Consider the following 22,454-nt stretch of genomic DNA (forward strand, 5'->3'; position numbering starts at 1 on the left):
CTTGGGTCTGGGCATATAACAGGGAATAAAACAGATAAAAACAAAAGCAAGTAAGCAGACAAAAATTCCTTGTGGAGTTTACCTTCTAGTAGTGGGAGACAGACTGTATAAGCAAAAGCCATAAGAACAAATTAATTAGTAATTCTAAAAGCAATTAGTGCTATGAAGAAAGCGCTGGTTGGGGAGGTGAGTGGGCAGTAGGGGCCGGGACGGATGTGTGGTGGCAGGTGGCAAGTTGAAGGAGGACATTCAGGGTAGGATAATTGAGAGGTGGCGGCTGAGTAGAGGGAGTGAGCCATGTGAACATCTGGAGGGAGAGCACCAGGCAGAGGGAGGAGACAGAGGGAGCCTGGATAACATGTGGAACAGTGTATAAAGTGGGGGAACAGAGTGGACCAAGAAGTCCAGTGGTCAGATTGTAGCCCTTGTGAGGATTTTGGCTTTTGCTCTGATTTAACTACCAGAAAAATCTCAACAGAGGAGTGGCATGATTTGAACTACGTTTTAGCAGCATGACCCTGGCTATGCTGGAAATAAATTATAGGGGAGCAGAAATGGAAGCTGGGAGGATGGTTAGGAGGTTACTGCTTTAATCCAGGTGGGAGATGATGGTGGCTCCGACCAGACAGGCAGTGGTGGAGGTGGAGAGGTAGTTGAAAGTCAGAATCCCTGTATGTTTTTAAAATACACTTAATAGGATTTTCAAGAGATTAAATGTGGTGTGAGTAAGAGAAAGAGAAGTCAAAGATGGTTTCAAATAATAGCCCATCCAAACACCTGCACTTTGCCTTTTAGAGATGACTTACAAGATTTTAGTTAGATTTGTTTCTGCTTTACATCCAGGACCCAAAACCAGTGCTTGCTCACCTTGTGGGACATTTGAGAGCAAGGATCGTGTTCTATTATCTCTCAATTAACCTTCTCACCAGGGCATTACACGAAGTCACATACACATGGTAGGAATTTAACAAGAGTTCACAGGTAAGTGAATAATGGGATGAATACATGAATGACACATGTGGACAGAGAACATTCACTGACTCATTCTTCAAAAGGATCTGCCTTTGAGGATATTTGGTGCCTGAGGAGTGTCTCCAAAGATAATATGAAGAAAAAAATTACTCAAAAAATATCATCTAAATTTGAATCTTAAATAAATAGAGCAAATGTATATGGATTGTCTAGAAGCAACAGAACCAAAAATAGAATTTATAAAATCGATGGACTAGAAATTTATTTTTAAAACTGTTTCATCATTTTCAAAGGTAATGACTACAGGATTCTTTCAAAGAAAGAGCAACAGCTCCCTGCAGGGATCTTAAGTCCGCTCAGGGATCAGAAATTGAGAATAATCCACAAAGACCCTTACTAGGCCTTAAGGAAAGAATCTCCAAACCTGAGTAACTGCAAATTAAAGATCGACTAGGAGGAAGCTAGAACACTTCTGAAATAAAAACATAAATCATAAAAAGGACGATGAAAACCAGATCCCTGTGCATTTTCACAGGCGTCCACCTAAAGCATAAATGATGTCGAGGAGCATAACGACACTGGCGACCAGTGGCTGGACTCCTGGCTGTCCCGACACTCACACTGCTCTTCAGCGAAAGTGTGCTACTCTGAATAGCTGAGGCTAAACACAGGCGCAAACGAGGTGTATATGCTTCTGACTGCAGAGAGCAGGGGCTGCACAAAGCCTCCTGAGATGACTCAGTCCTCGTTCCACCTTCTGGGAGCCACACTCATAGAGGTAACTGACCGTTCTGCTTGGAGGAGCTGACAAGCAAGTGGCTTATTTTTAAAGGTCTCTGGTGAAAAGAGCCTCCTGCTGTACTGAGACAGCACTGCTTGTAGTGCAAGTCAGAAGTCAAATTTGTTCTAATGCTCCACAGAGGTGGTATCACTATTAACCATCCCCTGTATGAACATTTTGGATAAGCAGATGAAAACAAACTAGTAAAATAATCTTCCAACAGCAGATGGTAATGAGTATCAGTTAGTATAAACATCACTGAGAAACGTGTAAGATCTAAGGGATTGTTTTAGTAATAATGGTGATATTAATTATAAGCATCGACTGAAGTTAATCTTGGTGTTGTTAAAATGATGTTTGAAAATAAAATAATGGGAACTAATTTTACCCTATTAGAAATGAAACGTTGCTTACTTTCTTTGGTTTCTTTCTGTGCTATAAAATATATAAATGCATGCTATTAATTTTTGTGTTCTTTTTTTTTTATAATGAGTTTAGTGCTACTGCTGCAGGGCATCCTAAAATGGTACAAATGTTTCCTTTGCATCTAATCTTACACAAAGACATTTTTATGCAACTGATTAATGCTGCTTGTTAGACAGCCTGGTATCAATTTGTCAGTTTCAACATAACCCATCTCCTTCTTCCTCTGCCAATTCAGAACATTTCACCACTCACTGCTTTTCAGTGCATGGTCCCCATTAAGTACCACACTGCAATTTAGTGGAACACTTACTTCATCTTTAAATACCTTTCCATGTTCTTCACATCCAGGTAAGCTCTGTATGAATTCTGACACCTGTTAATAATAAGATCAAAATTCCAGTTTAAAAAAAAAGAAGCCAAGATCTAAAAACTAAATGTGATAGACAGGTTCAAAATATTTAACCTGTATGTTTTCATTGTTTCTCTCAGAATAATTTCTTCTCTTTTAGAAAAAAAGGCTAAACCCCACATGCATTCATGTTGCCCACTCCTTAAGTCAGTACTCCTACATCTGATCCCTGGCAGACAAAGAAAAACACACCTCGTCTGTGCTCCACTTGGAAACTTTACTGGCAGGGATGCCGGCTACGGTTGGGAGAAGTTTGCTCTGCTGCTCCCAGCGCAAGGGCAGACACGGGATCGGGGACTTAAAGGACAGAAAGACAGCTGAGCGACGCTGTGCCTGCTGTATGCTGGGCTCTTCCCGGGCACCTGGTTGACAGAAACAAACAAGAACTCACTTTCTGAAAAGCAGCCAAAAAAGCCCACAATGGCATACGTCTCCCCCAGTGAGTGTCAGGGATGCTATGTAAAGCATTGTTTCCTTTCAACATGACATCCATTGAATAATTATACTCTTCTTTGTCCTTATTGAAAGTTGTCATAATTATCAACCTAAAATTCAACTGACATGTTTGCTGTATCTAACCCATGACTGAAGATACGCATCATTAGTCATTCAGTGTTGCCTCTTTTAACGCTTCAGGTAAGAAATCTGCTTCCGAGCTTTAGTGACAAGGAAAGTAACTCTCACCTCAGAAAATTACATTTGTTTCCCTTTCGGCTCTAGATGTCCTAAAAGACCCAACATCCAGCCACTGTGATTACTCTGTACTTCTCTCCTTTTATCTCAGCCCTGCTTTATTCTTCTGTATTCTTTTTACTAATCACATTGACTGTTTTTTATTCAACAGTATTTTTCATCCAATATATGCAAAATTTATCATTTCAATATATAATCAGTATAAAATTATTAATGAGATATTTACATTCTTTTTTGTTCTAATTCTTTTTTTTAATTGAAATATAGTCAGTTTACAATGTGTCAATTTCTGGTGTACAGCATGTTTCAGTCATACATATACATAAATATATTCATTTTCCTATTTTTTTCATTATAGGTTGCTACAAGATATTGAATATAGTTCCCCATGCCATACAGAAGAAACTTGTTGTTTACCTATTTTATATATAGTAGTTAGTATTTGCAAATCTTGAACTTCCAATTTATCCCTTCCCACATCGACTCTTTAAATTTAGCCAACTTAATTGTTTTGAAAGGGGATGGGAAATTATTGCAATAAAAATAAAACAGCAGAAAGGTAAATGCCTCTGTCACTCTTCATTTGTGAAGATCAAAATTAAAACTACAGAAATTTATTTATCTGCTAGTTCTTCTGACTCCAAACCTCATTTACTCCTTCCTACTCTCCTAAAACATCCATTTTCTAGCAAATGCTTTTTTTGTCCTTGGGACTCTTAGAGCTTGTCAATCATTATCTCCTTAAGATCTTTAGAACAGACGTTTTTTTTTCTGGAAACTACCTACTCAAAGCCCATCAGAAGAAATGTAACTCCTCCTCGTCACTCTCCCACCCACCAGCTCAGCTACACTGGTATTTAAATTCCACCACAAATGTTGGTCACCTCACTACCTAGTTTAGACTTTTGTATCTCTAAGAATATTTCAAACTTTGTTTCCTTGATGAGTAAGATGTACAAAAAGCTACATAAATCCTAAGTGTAAAGTTTAGAGCATATTTGGAAAGTGAACACAAGGCATCCACATAACCAACACCCAGATCAAGAAACAGAATGTTGCGGCACACCCAGAACCCCTTCCGATCACACCCCACCAGCGAGGGGACCCTTCCCCTGACTTCTAACGCTGTCACTTCTTTCACCCTGTTTCTGAATTGTAGTTGGATGAAAACTTGGTACCTGGCTTCCTTCTCTCAACAGGGTTTGTGAAATTCATCCACATTGCCACAGGTAGTTGTAACTCAGCTGCTCTTGGCTGATGTTTTTTCATTGTTATGGATATGTCACAATTAATTTGGAGCTGATGGACATTTGAGTTGTTTTTAAATTTTGGCTATGACCAACAGTGCTTCTAGGAACATTCCTGTATGTATCTTTTCTTGAATATATGTAAGCATTTCTGTTGCATATATACTGAAGAGTGGGACTCTGTGGTTACAGCGTTTGTGTACGTTAAGCTTCAGCAAATTCTGCCAGTTTTCCAGAAGAGTTGTACATTACACACCCACTAGTAGTGTAAGCGTGTTCCAAATGTTCCATATCCTCACCGACAGGTGGAACAGTCTCTTTTTCATTGTAACCATATTGGTGGGTGTGTCGTGGTATCACACTGTGGTTACAACTGCATTTGTCTGATGACAGAGTTGACCGTCTTGTCCTGTTCACTGGCCATATGGAGATCCCCTTTTGTGAAGCACTTATCTATTTTTATGCTCATTTTTCCATCGTGTCATCTTGCTGTTTGTTGTCTTATGGATTTGTAGAAGTTATCTCTATATATACTCCGGGTAAGAATCCTTTCCTGAAACTATGTTTTAAAAATATCTCCTCCTACTGTCTTCTTTTTACTCTTTAAATAGGGATTTTTTTTTTTTTAAACCAGAAGTCCTTAATTGTAGGAAAGTTTAATTTATTAATTTTTTTCTTTAATGGTTACTACTTTGGAAGAAATCTCTCAGTAATCTTTGCTTACCCCAAGGTCCTGAAGATAGGCTCCTCTGTTCTTCTCTAAACACTTGGTTTTACCTTTCACATTTAGATCTACAATCCGTCTCAAATTTACTTTTGTGCATGTTATGAGGTAAAGATCAGTATGTTTTCTTTCACATGGATTTTATTGCCCAGCCATAATTTAATGAAAAGACCAACCATCCTTTTTCCCCACTGTACTGCAGTGGCAGCTTAAACATAAACATAAATCTGTGTTTCTAGATTTTCTATTCTGTTCCACAGGTCTCTTTACATGAACCCCCAGATTTTAATTACTCACGTAAGTGTACTATATCTGTGATCTAGGTCTTCTTCAAGGTTGCCCTGACTATCCTTCTCCCTTTGCATTTCCAATTTTAGGATCAGCTTGTTAAAAAAAAAACGCTAGGATTGAGCTTGGGATTACAACTGTAAAAACATCAATCTGGTAAGATAACATCTTCACGATACTGAGATACTGAGCCTTCCAATCCAAGAACAAGGCATCTCTCTCCATTTCTTTGGATCTTCTTTAATATCTCTCTTCAACCTTTGTCATTTTCATGTAGAGGTCTTGCATATCTTTTGTTAAATTTATTTTTATGTATCTGATGCTTTCTGCCACCCATAAGTAGTACAGTTAAAAAAATTATTTCCTACTGTTCTATTGTAGTTCTTTAATAAGTTTTCTCTTAAACTAGCCTAATCTAAATTTGAATTGCTCTTAACATTAGAGAAGTCACTACGTTGAATTAAAAAAAAAAAGTCTGTCTTACTGGAGCTAGCACCCACTGGTCCTGGTGCTGCCTGAGTGACCTCATATAGAGAAATGTATCTGTTCCCCATAAAAATTTTCAATTCTTCAAAAAATTTTTTAAAAAGCCCTCATGGTCCTCTTTCCACACTTCACGCAACGAATCTCTTTATAATTGGTTTTAAACTGCCCAGAGTTCAAGATATTTTTGTTTAGCATAAAGATATTTTTGTTTAGCAAAAATTAATCTCAAATAGTCCCAAGAGTTTATCAATTATTTGAAATACAGTATTTGTAAATCTTTCAGAAGATAGGCTTATATGAAATGGGAAGATTTCTGGTCCCACAACAGCAAAGCAACAGTACAACAATAGTCTACTTTACAACTTGTATTCCGACTGGTTGCCACATAGTAAGTATCAGTCTATTCCAAAGCCGTAGACTTTGTTGACACTTGGCACTGTTTACTTCTTCATTATAGCTCCATTCTGTTTATTCTGTTCTTGCAAAAATTGTATTATTCACAGTTCAGTTCTAATGCTCCTACATAATTATTCCTTAGAAAAATAACAGCCATTCTAAAGGAATGACTAAAACCCCTAAAGGTCCTATATTTCTGGTAGCGTTTGCATGTCTTTGAAGCTGATATTATAAACAGGCCTAGACACACATACCACCACATTCCTTCCTAATGCCAACTTTGCATCCTTTACAGTAAGCTCCCTCTTCTCTTGCTGACTCTTTCGTGCTGACTGATGTCCTGATGGCCAGTGCTATTTTCTCATGAATGGGGCAGCTGTAGCGTCTGCCAACCACAGAACATGCCACCTCTCCTCAGAAACACAACAGTGTGTTAGGTATGATCCCAACCCAGAAAGGACACAGAAGGCAACCTCCTCTGAGTGGATACGTATTTGATCCCTTGAGTTGCATAGAAACGTGACTCCAGGTTTTTGTCTTAACGTGTGCTATAGACTAAAATAAACGCACGTAGACATCAACTCAAGTAACTGGCTCAGTGAGAAGAGTAGGAGCAGGTTTGCACATGCACAATGGGCTTCAGACAAGGTCTTGTATTCAGGAAAGTATTTCAGCCATCATCGTTCTACTAGGGTCAGATTTCTCACCACCCTCCTCTCAAATGATTTACTTGCATGAAAAATTACACTTTAAGGAATCCTCTGTATTTTTTGAAGTTTCCCGAAATGGAGATTTACCAAAGGAATATGGTCAAACTTCTCACTGCTCCCTCCCCCTGACCCTCTTTCCTACTGGGAAGAACACTAATTGAGTGGCCAGCCCTCCAGAACTACCCCAACCAAGATAAGGCCTTGGGAGCAAACAGTCTGCAGGGCAGAGCAACAAGAGAGATGGAACCTGATTTCCCGATGCTGCTGAGTACCATTAAATCCCAGAGCACCTACCTTTGAACTTCCTCGATGTCAGAGAGAAATAAACTGGGTTTACCTTACATAAGCCACCCGTAAGCATTTTATGTCACACACGCACACCTAGTCCCAACTGCTACTAAGGTTTACTGCAACAGCATTTGTAACAGTGAGAGGAGGGAAACAACTCGCCTAGACGCCCAACACAGACTGGTTCATCAGATGACGCTGTGTCCATCCACAGAGGGAGTATTTAATATTACCTTGTAATTAGTATAAATATTTGTGTGAAAATGGCTGTAATATTATGTAGTTAAAAAACTGAGGGTTACAAAGTAGTTAGTATAATATTTTAGATATAAAATATCCACTCCCCCCTAAAGATACCAAAATTCAGAAAATGTGGTAGAAAATACATTTATAGAAAAATCTTGATTTTCTTCTTTTTAGTTCCCTGTATTGGCTAATTATTCTATAATAAATGCTATTTTGACAATGAATTATGTAAAACCAGAAGGTGATCTTGAATAAGCTACTTACTGTTACTCAAAAATAATAACAAAAAACGGAAGCCTCACTTTGGTGACTTGGAAAAGTAATTTAATGCATTTTTGGAAATACATTATTAAAGCATCAATTGCTGGACTGCCTTAATATCAAAGGCAAGAAAATATTAGATGTGAGTAGCATTAAAGAAATGACTTTGTGGATCTTTGTATGGTTTTTACTGCTACTTCACCTGTAGACAATTATCAAACAAAGAACACTTTTTATGTTGATACTTAATGAATGGATAGTGAAAGGCCTGCCTCTACAATCTACAATCAGTATTTATTATATGGAAATCATTCAGCAATTATTTATTCAGCACTTACAATGCATTAGTAACTGTAGAAGGCTACACTGATACCGCATAGCTGTCTTAAAATGAAGTTTAATAGGTAATAATGTAGTTGTCCATCTGCAAATACAAATGTCTCTCAATTCTGGTTGAGAACAGAGGTATTAAAATTCTTGATCTGGTTTAGGGTAGCAAAAAGTGAGGCAGAAGATCAACCATCAAAAGAAGACACATCTGATAAAGGTGATCCTGAAGAAATATATCCTCCAACGTTTCATGTAGAATCAAGACAATAAGTCAGATCAGGGAACACCATCTAAACCAAACATGGAATCTCCTAGTGGAAAGAGACATCACATCCTCACTACCATGGAGCAGGGAAGCTGCCTCCCACAGGACTGTTCCCATTCAGACCAGCAGAACCACTGCGTGGTAGGCTGAGCAGGATGAGGAAATCCCAGAGAAAAGGAGACATACTCATCATGCACCCAGCTACTTGCAGGCCTGGATTCCATTCTACTTCCTATTTCCAAGTCTGAAAGACGCTAAATCACAAGCCACTGCATGAATTACCACAGACCACTTGTCCTCACCCATTCCTATCCCTTTAAGCCAGTGACAGGAATGAGATCAGAATCTCCAACTGACTAGTTTCATTTTAGTTTCAAAACAATACTAGGAGGTAGCTCTCCTTAAGATAAGGAAAACACACTGTGAGATAGGGGCAAAGCCCAAAGCCATATTGTGAGGCAGGGGATGTAGTAAAAGTGACTCTGGATCTTTTGTCTCCTAATACAAAGTCATGGTCATGGTCAAGAGGGTGAGTTTAATAAGAGTCTGATAAACCTGGATTCAAATTCCTGATCTGCCACTGACTAGCTCTAAATTTGACCTAAATCAAAGTTAACAGGATCACTGCAAAGATTATATGATATTTAAAAAATGCTTACCCTAGTGTCTAACATATAGTAAAGATTCAGCAAATGGGAGAAATGATTCCATCTTAAAAGAAAGGTATGCTACTGCGAGTGTATTGGATATAAAAAGGCAAAAATGAAAAGGAGTCAATGATCCTTTCAGGCTAATATTCCATGAGTCCATAAAACATGCTCTTAATGTGAAAGGAAAAAAAATAAAGCCAGAAGAAATGGGATACATCTGCCAACCAATTTTTTTTTAATGGATTTACTAACTGATGACTAAATATAAAAGGATGAACAATTAACAGTGATTGGGTAAAATAAATGGATCACAGCATCAAGGAATGTGGATAAAATTAGCTCCAAGATACTAAACTCAGGCATGAAAAATATTTGAGGATCATTTCAAGGTTAACAACCAAAATAAAAACCAACTGCTATGGAAGCAAAAAGCAAGCCTGAGTTTTTCAAGTGAGAATCTAGCACCTTACAAAATGGAATTCAACTCTTTCTGCTTATCAGCACCCATGAGAGAGCAGGTTTACAGGAGGGCAAACAAAATCACACCTTTCCTAGGAACATAAGAGTTCAAATTTGAAGGCCAATTTATAGACTCCTTTGTTAAAGGGCCTTCCTACAATGGAGAAAATGAGATATACTTTATCTTTCAGGTAAGGGAGATAAAAGCCAATTAAAAAAAAAGAAAGAAAAAAGAAAAAGGAGAAGAGAAAAGTGATGAATTGTATTCAGTAAGGTCCCCAAAGGTCAAATTCAGTAGCATGATGGGAATCATTAAAAAATTTAAAAAGCTCATAATTATACATATTACATGGAATTAAACTGAATTAACTGAAGAAACAAGGTGGGAGGATATTTTTTTAGGGGGAATTGTTTTAAATATCAATTTGCTCTAAGACCCCAGACAAAAGAGTTTGGGCTTTCTGAGTCCAATCCTATTGGCTTTAAGGAAATACAGGGGGGCCTCTTTTCAGTCTCTTCTATACTCAATAGTGCACCATCTGCAAGAGAGAGTCTCCTCCCCTTCCCCCAGGCCACCCTCCAGCCAGGTCAGATTCGGGAAGCGCTGCTTCCACCACTGGAAGAGCGGAGCTCTGAGTCAACACTGCTGAGCACCGACTAGTGTCAGCGTGACCACCCGACCCTCAGGCTCACGTGTGAGAGCAGAATTCTACCAGCATCTTCACAAAAGACCTGAGGAAACTCTCTGGACTCAAAAACAATAAAATAGAAAACAATCACCATGGGGTCCTCTGATAAGAGTTCTACAAAACATTGGAAGAGGAGCACAGATTTATTGACAGAAGAGTTTCATGATTTCAGTAAAGGCACAAGGGGCCAGGACCTCTAGAAAACAAAAATAGGCCATGAAAAGAGAAAAACAAGCCAGTGCAGGAAATTAAAGGAAAATAAATACCACTACTAAAATTAAAACTCCTGTTAAAGGCAGTAAATAGTAGGCCTGGCAGTAAGAACCTAAGATATTTGAACTGGAGAAATATGTCTAGAGTATAGAAAATATATATGTTATTAAAATATTAAAATGCTTCCAGATTGACTGACCCTCAGCAGTCAGGCTCTTGCAGGACTTCCCTAAGACGCAGCAACGAACAGTAACTCTTGGTACAGCAGGGGGCTCCCAAAGCTCTGCTCCAGCACTGAGACCGGTGTTTGTTCTAACCGTCCTGGGCAATGCTGGCTGCCAAACCAATTGCTAACTATTCTAGATATTATCCCTTGGACCTAATCCAAGAATAATAGGTATTAACAGTCAAAAAAGAGAAGGGAGCAAAAGTAACAATGAAAATGATAACTGAAGGAAGTTTTTTAGATTTAAATAAAAACTGATCTAAAAATAAAAGAAAAAATGAGGCAAGCTCACGACATCTCAGGCAACATAATGAGCGAAGACTGAACTTGGGAGCCAGGTTCACTGTTTAAAACCAAAAGATTGGATTGACTGGGGCTGGCCTAATCGCACGTATGTGAAAGGAAGTTTTGGTTTACTTTTTAGTTTTTTCAGTTTTGTTTTATTTTTCTTAAAGGAAAATCAGAGACCAAATGACTAGCCAGATCTGAGTGTGGGTGTGCCGCTCAAATCGCCCTTCAGAACTGAGAGGTCCATTCTCCCACCAGCTGACTGCTGGTGGCTCAGAGCTGCCTCCCTCTCCAGGAACTGCCCTTGACCCAAGGAGCTTCCTTGCCTAACTAAGCACGTGGGCCCCTCTCAGCCAACGTCCAAGGCCTGGTCAATGCAGAGGTACGAGGCTCGGTTCTCATGACTGAATTCAGGATAACCCTGAGGGGTCACGGGAGCTCCTTGTGGAATCGATTGAGGCCTCGGGTGTAACGATCACAGTTCAGCTTCTCATTCTGCTCAGTGTCACTTCTCTCACTCTCTCACTGGTGTTGCTCCCAAGGGTTCCCACCAACGAACCTCCTGCACACAACACTCCCAATGTCTGTTTCCAGAGAGCCCAAACTGAGACACTAGATCATGACTATTGGGACCTGAGAGACAAGAGGACAGAAAGAACTAAACACATCCACCCGCGGACTAGAATCTGAAATGTCCCCATTATGACCCAGATATAGGAGCCCTCAGGCCCCGTAACATCTCATTTCGGACTAAAGGTCCACAGGGTCCAGGGAAAGACAACCAACAAACCATTAAATGGTTAAGTCAGGAAGTGAAATCCTAATCTTTTCCATACAAGATAAATGTGGAATTTTTTTTTAAATACAGGACATCTAAAGCTGAGAAAGCAGTTAAATGAAAGCTGACAGTCATAAGATGATTTCACTACAGATAAAAGTAATTTTATAAAAGTTTTCTACAAAATGTTTCAAAAATTTGAAAATGAAGGAAATTTATCAAACTCATTTGAGGAGGCTAAAACTGGATGAGATAGTAACAGGCGAATCTCACTTCATAACATATGGGCCAAGATTCTCAAGCAGCTTGTTTTATGAGGCTCCTTTTCACCTAATGAAAAATAAGTCCGTAAGTAAAATGTACATATTGAACTATAGGTTTTGTGGGTGAGAAAAATAATTAAGAGTTATATATGAACCCTAGCAATGTTTCTTTGGAAAGAATAGTAAGAAAAACTCAGGCAATTCAAATCAAGAAAAATAGGACAAAATATAAAGTTTGAGAAGACATAAATAAAAGAGAAGACCAGGCATATCATATGTTAATAAATCTGAAATTCTCCACTGAACAGACTATTTTCAGAAAAAAAATTATCAAAATCAGCTCAGCAAATCAAATGAAAAGTGAAATACACTGAGTTAGGAAGAAATTGAAAAGGTTATCAAATTATTATTCCCTCAAAAAATACTGAGCCCAGAAGATTTTATTATGAATGTCTAAACATCCAATGATCAGGTAATTCCAAGCAATAGACACTTATTTCACCCTACCACCACCACCACCACCACCACCACTACTACTAGCAGCTAGTGCCTTGGCCATTGATGCATTTATTCCTCACAATAATCCAATCACACGGGTACTGTTATGACACTGAGGCACAGAGAGGTTAACTATTTTTCCCAAAGCCACACAGCTAGTCCTGCTGGAGCTGAGAATGCAGGCCATGCTCCTAACCACCACTCACAAAGAAAGGCTCAAGCCTTTGTCTAAGAACCCATTATACCCTGATGACAAAAGCTTTGTAAATTAAATGTTTTTCTTCCTTTCTAAATGACCAGAAACATTTTAAATAATCAAATACTTGCATGGCACTTATTATGTGCCAGGCAGTGTTCTAAGCAGGTTACAAATATTACTGTACTCAATCCCCATAACCACTGTGGGAGGCAGTTACCATCATCAACCTTCTGGACAGATAAAGAAACAGAAGCACTGAGAGGTATTCAATGAAACGTCTAAGATCACACAGCTAGCAGGAGGCAGAGCAAGGATTTAAATCCTGGTCATCTATAAGGTTTGTATACAGTGCCAGATTAAACACCAAAAAACATGCTAAGGACAGCAGAGACTATAACTTTTAAATTAATCATAAATTACTGCTTATGGAAATCAGATATGGAAATCAAAGCATCACTTAAGGAACAGGTCATTATAAGCAAACAGTCCTTAGGTGCCATTCTACAATCTCACAAATAATCTAAACCAAAAAAAAGCACATGAAAAGCAAAGTCCATATGGCCAATCATTAAAATCATAATCAGGCCAATATTTTTGTATAAAAAATAATAATTACAGAACTATATGTAAATCGTAAGTACAATCTATACTATGACTAACAGTCATCACGGCTTCATTGCCTGGTTAAACCACTGTAACGTCTACTCAGCAAAGATGTAAGACACATCACTTTCTCCAACACAACCTAAAACATTTGTGCAAGTGATTTCCTTTTCATTTTGTGGTATCAGAGTAAGACCATATTAGTTCATTGTGGATTTCAGCACAGTCTGAGATGAGTCTGAAACGTAGGAAGCACATGACATCAACAACCCCAAGGAGAATGTGCAACCAGGATCAAAAACAAAGCCTTCCTTAACCTTCATATACAATATTGTGCAGACTGTGAGAGAGACTGCAAATACGGGTCACAGATGAATCCATATAATTATGAACTGTACACCAAATTTATCTGGAACAATAAACTTTTACTGCCTGCGATAACAGAACCAACCAACCAAATGACATTTATCTTTAATATAAAAGTGACTGTTACATTCCAGTTAAATTTTGATTCTTGAGTATTCACAGTAATACCCATCAATAATATGAGATTATTATGGGTACCTCTGGGTTCATGTGACGTCCTCATTTCACTCTCTGTTCTCTCTTCAAAGTCTTCTTTGACATCGTCAGCATGCTGGTCTCTGGAAAAAAAGAGGTGTTTTAATATTTTATAATAGAAATGTTTTTTTAAAAAAATGGTTCAATACTACATTTCAGCAAATGTTTTTCTTAATTTAAAAACAAATGATACCACTGAAAAGTCAGACAGGATTTTCAGTTTTACTAAGAAGCAATTAATATTAATAACACCTATAACGGTTCATTGTCCTCATTATCAATTTCCATTACTGTTCAGAAAGGAGATTTTAAAGAGAGGAATGGTATACAAGTTAACTATTCTGGAAAATGTGGCTATGGAATAATTCCACTTTAAGTTGGGATATGTATTCATGAGGAATTTTTACTCGAACTGTTTGGGAAGACTACAGTCTAAAAAAAGAAAGTGAAAATCTATACCAGTCAATCAAGTCACTAAATACTACCCAGCTCCAGGATTTGGGATTGAGGCTGAGTCTGGTGCAGGAGAATCAGACTCAATTCTAGGAAGCTTTTCCTGGCTTAATCAGATCAAATTCAGAGGCTGAACTAATTCCACCTCTTTCTGACCAGGAATGACCATGCTAATCCAACCGCGCCAAAGGTGCTCTAAAATGGAACGGACCGTTACAATCTGAAGTCAGAGCTTTACCCCGAAGTCAGGGACAAAAAGGGATTTGAAAGAGACCAGGACAGGCTTACTTATAATTCCTTTAAAACTAAATTCTAGGGATTTAAATTTTTAAACCTAATCGATTTCATTCTCAGAGTTGGAAATAAATCCGCTTTTGCAATTTATTTCTCGGGACTATCTCGGGTGTGATAACTGGCCTACACATGCATTTATGATGCTCTGTTATTTCATCTGTGATCATACCTTTACAAATACACCCTGAGTTTCTTGAAGACCCAGACCATACTTCCCCTGTTCAGGGTTAAAAGGGGCGAATACATTCGAAACCAAACATCGTAACAAAATATTAAACATTTTTATAATCTTAATTACAAAGGCACTAATATATTCTCCATTTGGAACAGTAATTTAACACTATGATGCCAACATAGTTAGCATGTGATAAATAAATGTTCACTACTCCTTAGAAAGATCATTTCTAGGGACACATGAAATTTCATTGGAATCTGAGCTCCCTGGCTTAGTTCAGACTAAAAACAACTTTTCAGAACTGCTGAAGGATACTTGCTTATTTGAGAATGGGGAAGATTCACTATCATTATGTAATAAAAGTATTTTTTCCCAAGAGAACTCAATTAAATGACTATGGAGGCTCTTACTACATAGAAAGAGTGGAGATCCAGGTATAGTGAAAGCAAACATAAATCACTGATTGGAGAAAGGACATTAGTTGAAGTTATAATAGAAAACTTTGTCCTCTCCGTAAAAACAGTGTTGAAGTTAGCCTTGGTAATTATATGTTCAAATGAGATTATGCTAAAATTAGCTCATGTGATCTTTTGAACTTTGTTTCATATTAAATTGGAAATAATTATCTTTGAGTTCACAAGCCCATCCCAGTAAGTACTGTGGCCACTGAGAAGAGTTTTTTGTGGATGGCTACATCAATATTAGAAACAACCACACATCACAGTGGTATCACAGTAATACCAGGCATTTCTCTGAGTCGAAGAAAATAAATTTCCAATTAATTAGTGCAGAATTCCTAAAAGCTTTAATGAATGGTTAAACAAAAACAAACAAAAACCAAACAATAGACCAAGGTCTTAGAATTTTCCCTAGTTTTCACTTTTCATGATTAAAACTGTCCACTGATAATTAAGAGTTACATTTTTGTCCTTTTAATAAAGCCTACTGTACATTTCTTTAGAGTAAACTTTATTAAAATAACACTGTAAGACCAAAGTATAAGGAAAGTTCTTTTGTATTCTTATGCCCAAATACAGTGCAAATGACTTATTTTATGAAATGTAAAAAAAAGGACCATTTTCTAGGAAGGAACAGAGATAGAAAAGGAAAATAAGGCCCTTAACACAGAAAGTTTCTTTGTGCCTCAATCTGCCATAATCCATCCCAAGAGAAGCAAAATAGAAGCTATCTGCTCTTATATCTATGTTGCTTCATTATAGAAGCATGTTCACTTCTCACTTTCCTTACTTTAACTCATGATATTTAATAAAATTTAACCCATATATACTTGGGAATATATACCCAGACATTTACCCTCACCAAATACAATTCCAATACAGGACTCCACAAGAAGTGTTTCTTGAACGTTTTATTTCCAATTAATGTTTTGATTCTGCTAACTCCTTAAAACTGCAAGTTTTCTAAGAAGCCCCTTTGGGTTCTATGTGATGTTTCCTTCAGTGAGAGGGCTGGAGGGGTGGTCTGAGGGTGGGGTCAATCTAAGTAGTCTATTAAAACAGGCATTATAAATAGGTAGACAAGTAGACTGAAGGAAACAGAATCCTGATCATGCACATCCAGAAATGTGGAAGCAGTATTAGTAAGAAGTAATAAGAAGAAAAGTTAACATACTTAACATACTATGCAGCAAAGTTTGGCTGAGCTCTTTACAAGTCCAATATTTCATAACAATCACTGGAAGAAGGTTCTGTTGTTACATCCACCGAAACTTAAAAGAGGTTAATCCTGAATTTTCAGGGCATGTATAGCACCAGGTCTTATTGACACCAGAATTCATAATTAGATGCAATTATTATTTGTTTTTCACCCTTGTGTTTTTCCAGAATAGTACATATCCTTGTTATATGGCATTAAAGGGAACTTGCCTTCTTGCACCATAATCTTATTTTCAAGCTTTTATTAATAAGGACAGGAAGGAAGAATCTGACTCATTAATATTCTTACCTGTTTTACATTTTATTTAAAATAAAAATTGCTTTCTCATTGAGCAACGCATATTTCTCTTGCCTACACAGTTAGGAATTTCACTGCTAACTCTGAATAGGTACTGTGATGAATTTCTTTCTCTATGCAAAAATGAAATGCTTTATCTAAGATTTCAACATCCCAAGCAAAAAGTTATTCTTGCTGCACAGCCTTCCAATTACGAACAAAGTCTGTTTATATCAGAACGTCAGAACTCTGTGGTAATACTATATAATACACTCTTGAGCATACTTCAAGATACGTTCCTTGACAGGTTTTTTTTTAAAATGACAACCCAAAATATTTTTATGTTGTATTTTAGTATTACAATTTTGCTCTACTTAAAAACGCCTTCATCTTCCCCTCTTGATCAACATTTTTCATTGCCAACAATTTCATTCAGGGAGTACAAGGTGATTAGGCATAAGGGAGCAAATTCAAACATGGAGAAAGCAGCCCAGCAGGGGTTACACATAAAGTCTTTGGAAGTGGACAGACCTGGTTCATATTTCAGCTCTGCTACTTACTAGTTCTATACGACCTTCAGCAAGTTACTGAACTCCCCTAATTCTCAGCTGCATCATCTGTAAACCAATAATGAATCCTTCACCTCTACAGGCGTTTTGAGGACTTGATAAATATATAATGTACAGAAAGTGCTTAGCACACAGCCATCCGTAGGAACGTGATAAATGGCAGATATTACTATTTGAGAACTATTTACACTTTAGGATAAAATTATTTACTGATACCTGTTTTCTTTAAAGTAACCTGCTTTCCTCAAGTTTTAAGACAGCTTTTAGAGTAATGATTATGAGCCAGACTATAGGCAGACACCTAGGTTATAATCCAGGTCTGCTACTTACTAGCTGTGTGACGTGTAGCCAAGAGAGGCTCTGCCTGTAGAATGGAGATGTAATAATAGCACCTACCCCCACATAAGGCATATGGAGGGTTAAATGATCTAACATAAGTAAAAGCACCTAGAAAGTGCCTGGAATACAGCAATTTCTCTGAGGATTTTAGAATTTTTAAGAACCAATTTATTTCAACATTTCTTTAAGCTTGAACTGAAATAAAATCACAGCTTAAAAGCTTACTCAAGAATACTCTTCGGGCTTTTAATTAAGACAGTGGAATCCACTCAAATGGAAAAATGTTTTCTTTCTGAGTCAGCATTCTCTTTTTCTCTGTAATTATGTGTCATGCTTTAGATGTCTTACTATCTTACTCTAATTATACTCTGTGGTAAATATTAGTGAAACAAACATTAGGAGAGTAAATACAGAGTAACAGGATGGCATCTGAATGTAAATAGCTGTATTCCTTCAAGTTTGTTTATTTTTCATTTAAAAACAATCCCCAGCCAGTTATGTTTCAATCAGTCATCAGTTTGTTAAAAATAATATTGAAAAATATGAAACAATTACCTATTTTGCTTCAATTCAGGGATTTCAGCCATCTCTCTAAATCCAGCATGAGCTTGGTTTGGCGCGTACCTTAAACAACCCCAATCCTTCTGTTTTTAGGAACTTATTCAGTGTCAAAGGGGCTTTGTTAGAGCTGCAAAGTGCCTGTATCCCCAGTAGCAAGCGGGCACACAGTGAATGTAGTGAGAGCTGTAAAAAATGTAGGGTTTCCTATTTTGAAAGTTAACAGGATGTCTCCTTGCATGCCCCCAACATTAAAAAAAAAAAAATTATAGGCTAAGGTCACCCACAGGTAAAAAAATCAGAGAATAGGAATCTCAAGGCTGTACGTTAGATGAACTATAAGAATGTTTGAATTGCCTCCAAAATGCCTCCTACAAATGAAGAGCCTGTGCTTGAATAGCTTCAGGACAAGAAAGTCATCATCTTCAGAGATTTGGAAAAGATAGCAAATAAAACCAGTGGCATTAAAACGTTTATGTCTATACTTAACATTTGAATCGTGTTTTTATAATTAAATTCCTTTTGAGACTATACATTAACAATAGTTTTAATAGTGTTTTCATAAACAAAGCCCAAGAGTTTTGGTTTACTATTTTTCTAATGATTATAAATAAAACATTTTGATTAATAAGTCAACTAAAGTATAATTTAGCATCAGGAACTGTTAGTGAAGAAAGGAACATAATGAGTAAACATAGTGGATATTATCAAGATGCTAAGGAAACCCACCAGTAAAATGAATTCAGCAATTAATTAATCAATTCTAAGATGAAAAGCCCTAACCAATAAGGTGAGAGGCGGGAAACAAAGACCACGTATCATAAGAAGAGCAGGGCTGCACTGCCTTCATGCTGTTGGCAAAGGAAGGAGAATAGATGCCGCTGCGTTTCTACTGCACAGAAAAAGGTGTCCTGAGTCAGGAGTAAGTGCTATTCGAGGAGATAAATTAAGCCCCTGCAACAATAGCGTTCTAACAACTTCCCAGGCATCGACAATAACACACACTCTGAATGGCTGCCTTGGTGTCACAGTGGTTGGCATCAGAACTATGAGTGTTTTAACTAAAACCTAGCTTCTCCTCGGAGCACACAACTGTATAGATTCGACTCAGATTCCCAAGAGCTGGAATATCTGAAAACTTCCACAGCTCCTAATCCACATCCGGCAGCCCATCAACAAAAGGGGGAAGGGACTTTACATCAGCCAGGGATTGCCTAGCCATTCGATGACTTTCTCCAACCCTCGACACCAAGCCCTCAGGACCAGAGGACCTTAGGAGGCAAAGCAAAGTTTCTGAAGATCCCTAATTAACTTCTGCAATCTTCTAGAACTTTTGGCTGTAAATTAATTTTATTCTACTTGATTTTACAGTTTTGCAAAGTAAAGAGACATATATGCTTATAGTTCCGTATCTGATGTTAGTGTGTGTTCCCATCTGTTTCATAGGGCCCTTCTCATGGGTACAGATGGGTAAATCCGATTCATCCTAAAAATACAAATCAGACTGAAGCTGCAGTTCCTACATCTGCTCTATGTAATTCGCAGAGTAGAAACAATGGACCTACAACTTGAAAAGCCATTTTAATGGCATATAAAGAACTTAACTGATTGAATTTTTTCACTGGATTTAGGTTAGTAATGGGCATTTGCTTTGCAAGGTAATATGAACATTAGCAGTTATTTTTTAAATGCTTTATTGGGTTTCTGTGGTTATGGCTAAGCAGGCTTAAACAGCATGGGAGCTTGACACATTATGTGATTTTTAATAGAGACAGCACCTAATTTAGAAACACAATTACACGCAGCTGTAGAATAGATTTCAGGAGGATAAGAGTAAGTGGGATAGACACTGATGTTTCTATTTGGTAACACACTGTGAACGATTACTCCAGGGAAGGGTCCTTATGTTCAATAACAATTCTCAAAGTCTGGTTGATAGATAACTTGCCTCCACCACCTGGGGGGTGCTTGTTCAAAACAAACTGGGATGCACCTTAACATTTCCTGAATCAGTATCTCTGGAGATGGTACCTCAAAGGCTGCACTTTTAACAAGCATCCGATCCTTCTGATGGAAAACAAAGTTTGAGACCCATAGGCTTTATTAAGATATATAGAGAAATATACACTTTCTTTTACTCAGCTGTAGACACACACAGACTTAGAGTTATCAGTCCCCAGGAAAGGTTCCTCCACTGATTGGTAGAGCCCCAGCCTCACCATCTTGCTGCCAGGAGCACTGTGAGGGCAAAGACGAACTGCTGCTCTCCCAGGTAAGGAAAACAACTCACTGAAAGCTCCAGACCCAACACATACACTCCTCTCGCACCTGATGAATGAATGGATAACTGGGAAAGGATTACATCCTCACACTTCTATCTGAATACATGGTGGGAATTCGCTCATCACCTGACCACCCATTTGACAAATCTCTGTAGGAAAACAAATCCAAACATTCAGCACACCTACAAGAAGACTCAAGGTGGAGCCCTCTTAAGGTGGGGCAGGGCTTCCCAGCTGGACTGCCTTGGATCCCTGGGTACAAGTGTGCTGAGGTATTGTTGGCTGTAGCCTTGTTAAGAGCCAGGACCCTGTCTAGTCACCCAGAGGCAGCCCTAACCATCTCGGTGCACCATATAAATGTCATTTCTGTGGTATCATTTTCTATGTGGGCAGGTAGTTAAACAACAGTTTGGGAAACACTGCCCTAATTTATAAAAGTGTAATTACATATTTGGGGGATTTATCTCATCATTTAATAATCACCCCTTAGATAGTAGGTGTGGGATTTTACAAAGTTGAGAAGGAAGTTTTACTGGAACAAAAACAAGCAGCAGTTGCCTCTTAGGTTACATAACTGCCGTGTTAAGGGTCCTGGGGGATGACTCGTCGTGGCCAGGTATCCTCACTGTGTGCCAGGCAGTGTGACGGTGTCTCACAGAATCAGAGAAGATGTGGCCTCTGCCTTTATGGACCTTACCACCAAGAAAGTAAGCAGACTTGGCGGAAGTGTTTCCACAGAACCGTCAACAGTGTTGGGATGTGGACAGGAAAGCATGTAATGAGGAATCTGATCTCAGGTCTAGAGCATCAGATCCAGCCTCCATGGAAATGAGAGCTGCCCTGGAGCCTGCGAGGTGAGAGACTCCCTAGGAGAGGGATGGGGGTTCGAGGCAGAGAGAAGAATGCTGGAGGACCAGGGAGGCTGAAGCATGACGTTTGAAAATAGCCTGGCAGCAAAAAAGCTGGAAAGTTAAGCAGGGGCCAGATAACACTGGGTGGGTATGCTTCATTCAGATCTGTGAGGGTCTTAATTCCAAGAGTGATGGGAAGTCACTCTTTTAAGCAATTTTAAGCAAGGAGATACACTCCCAAATGGATTTTTAAAATGCAAACTCCTAGGCTCTAGCCTGAAAGATTCAGGCAGCCTGGGCTGGGCCCCCACTTCTGAATTTTAGAAATGGCAATTAGAATCTACAGAGAAGCCAGGTTTGGGAAGTACTGCTACGGGACATTAGTAGTCCATCGGTCCATCCCAAGCAGGTGGCCTATGAACTGGCCCTTAAAATAATATTTACAGTATAAAAAGGACATACATGTTCCCTGTATTGTTAATTTATCTGGCCCTATGATGTCTGCTCCTGGATCAAAGGCAATGCCAGGATATGACTTCATTCTGGTGACAGGCTGGCACGTGAATGGGCGAAGGCGATGGTGCAGGAGACACCACCAGCCACCTGGACCACCCCACGCCTTCCGCGTCACAGCTCCCATCTCTCCAGCTCTGCTCCCCTACAGGGTTCACCTGGGCTCTGGCTGCTCTGTCTTCCCACCTCTGGCAGCCTCACTCTGTGACTGAAGGGAACAGGCATTTAAATAGCTCAGCTTCCTCATCTCATTGGGTGGAGAGCTGAGGTGTGTGTTTTCTAGTCTCCCAGAGTGCTGCCCACAGGACTGGTTCCCGCTGCCACAGCAGTAGCCAGAGTGTGGCAACGATGCTTTTACTGGCTGTCTCTGCTTCCCGGCCTCACCTCCTCACACCTTCCCTCCTCCCTCCAATGGTGTTTTCCTCACCTCCCAAGTAAACCATTTGCAATCAAATCTTTGTCTCAGGGTCTGCTTCTGGGGGTGCAAACTGTCTCTTGCTCTCCCAAATGACTTTTTT

General features: G+C 38.7%; 1 protein-coding gene across 5 annotated transcripts in view; it reads right to left on the reverse strand.

Moving 5' to 3' along the window:
- Positions 1-22,454, reverse strand: part of L3MBTL3 (L3MBTL histone methyl-lysine binding protein 3) — a 108,677-nt gene that overhangs the window by 6,419 nt on the left and 79,804 nt on the right. For all 5 annotated transcript variants that reach the window (XM_031456309.2, XM_031456311.2, XM_031456308.2 and 2 more), the window contains 3 exons: positions 13,953-14,032; positions 2,781-2,950; positions 2,490-2,552 (listed from right to left, as the gene is read on the reverse strand). In XM_031456309.2, the coding sequence (XP_031312169.2) occupies positions 2,490-2,552; positions 2,781-2,950; positions 13,953-14,032 (313 nt within the window). The remainder of the gene's footprint in view (positions 1-2,489; positions 2,553-2,780; positions 2,951-13,952; positions 14,033-22,454) is intronic.

The sequence above is a fragment of the Camelus dromedarius genome, chromosome 6 (assembly GCF_036321535.1).
Source record: "Camelus dromedarius isolate mCamDro1 chromosome 6, mCamDro1.pat, whole genome shotgun sequence".
NCBI lineage: Eukaryota > Metazoa > Chordata > Mammalia > Artiodactyla > Camelidae > Camelus > Camelus dromedarius.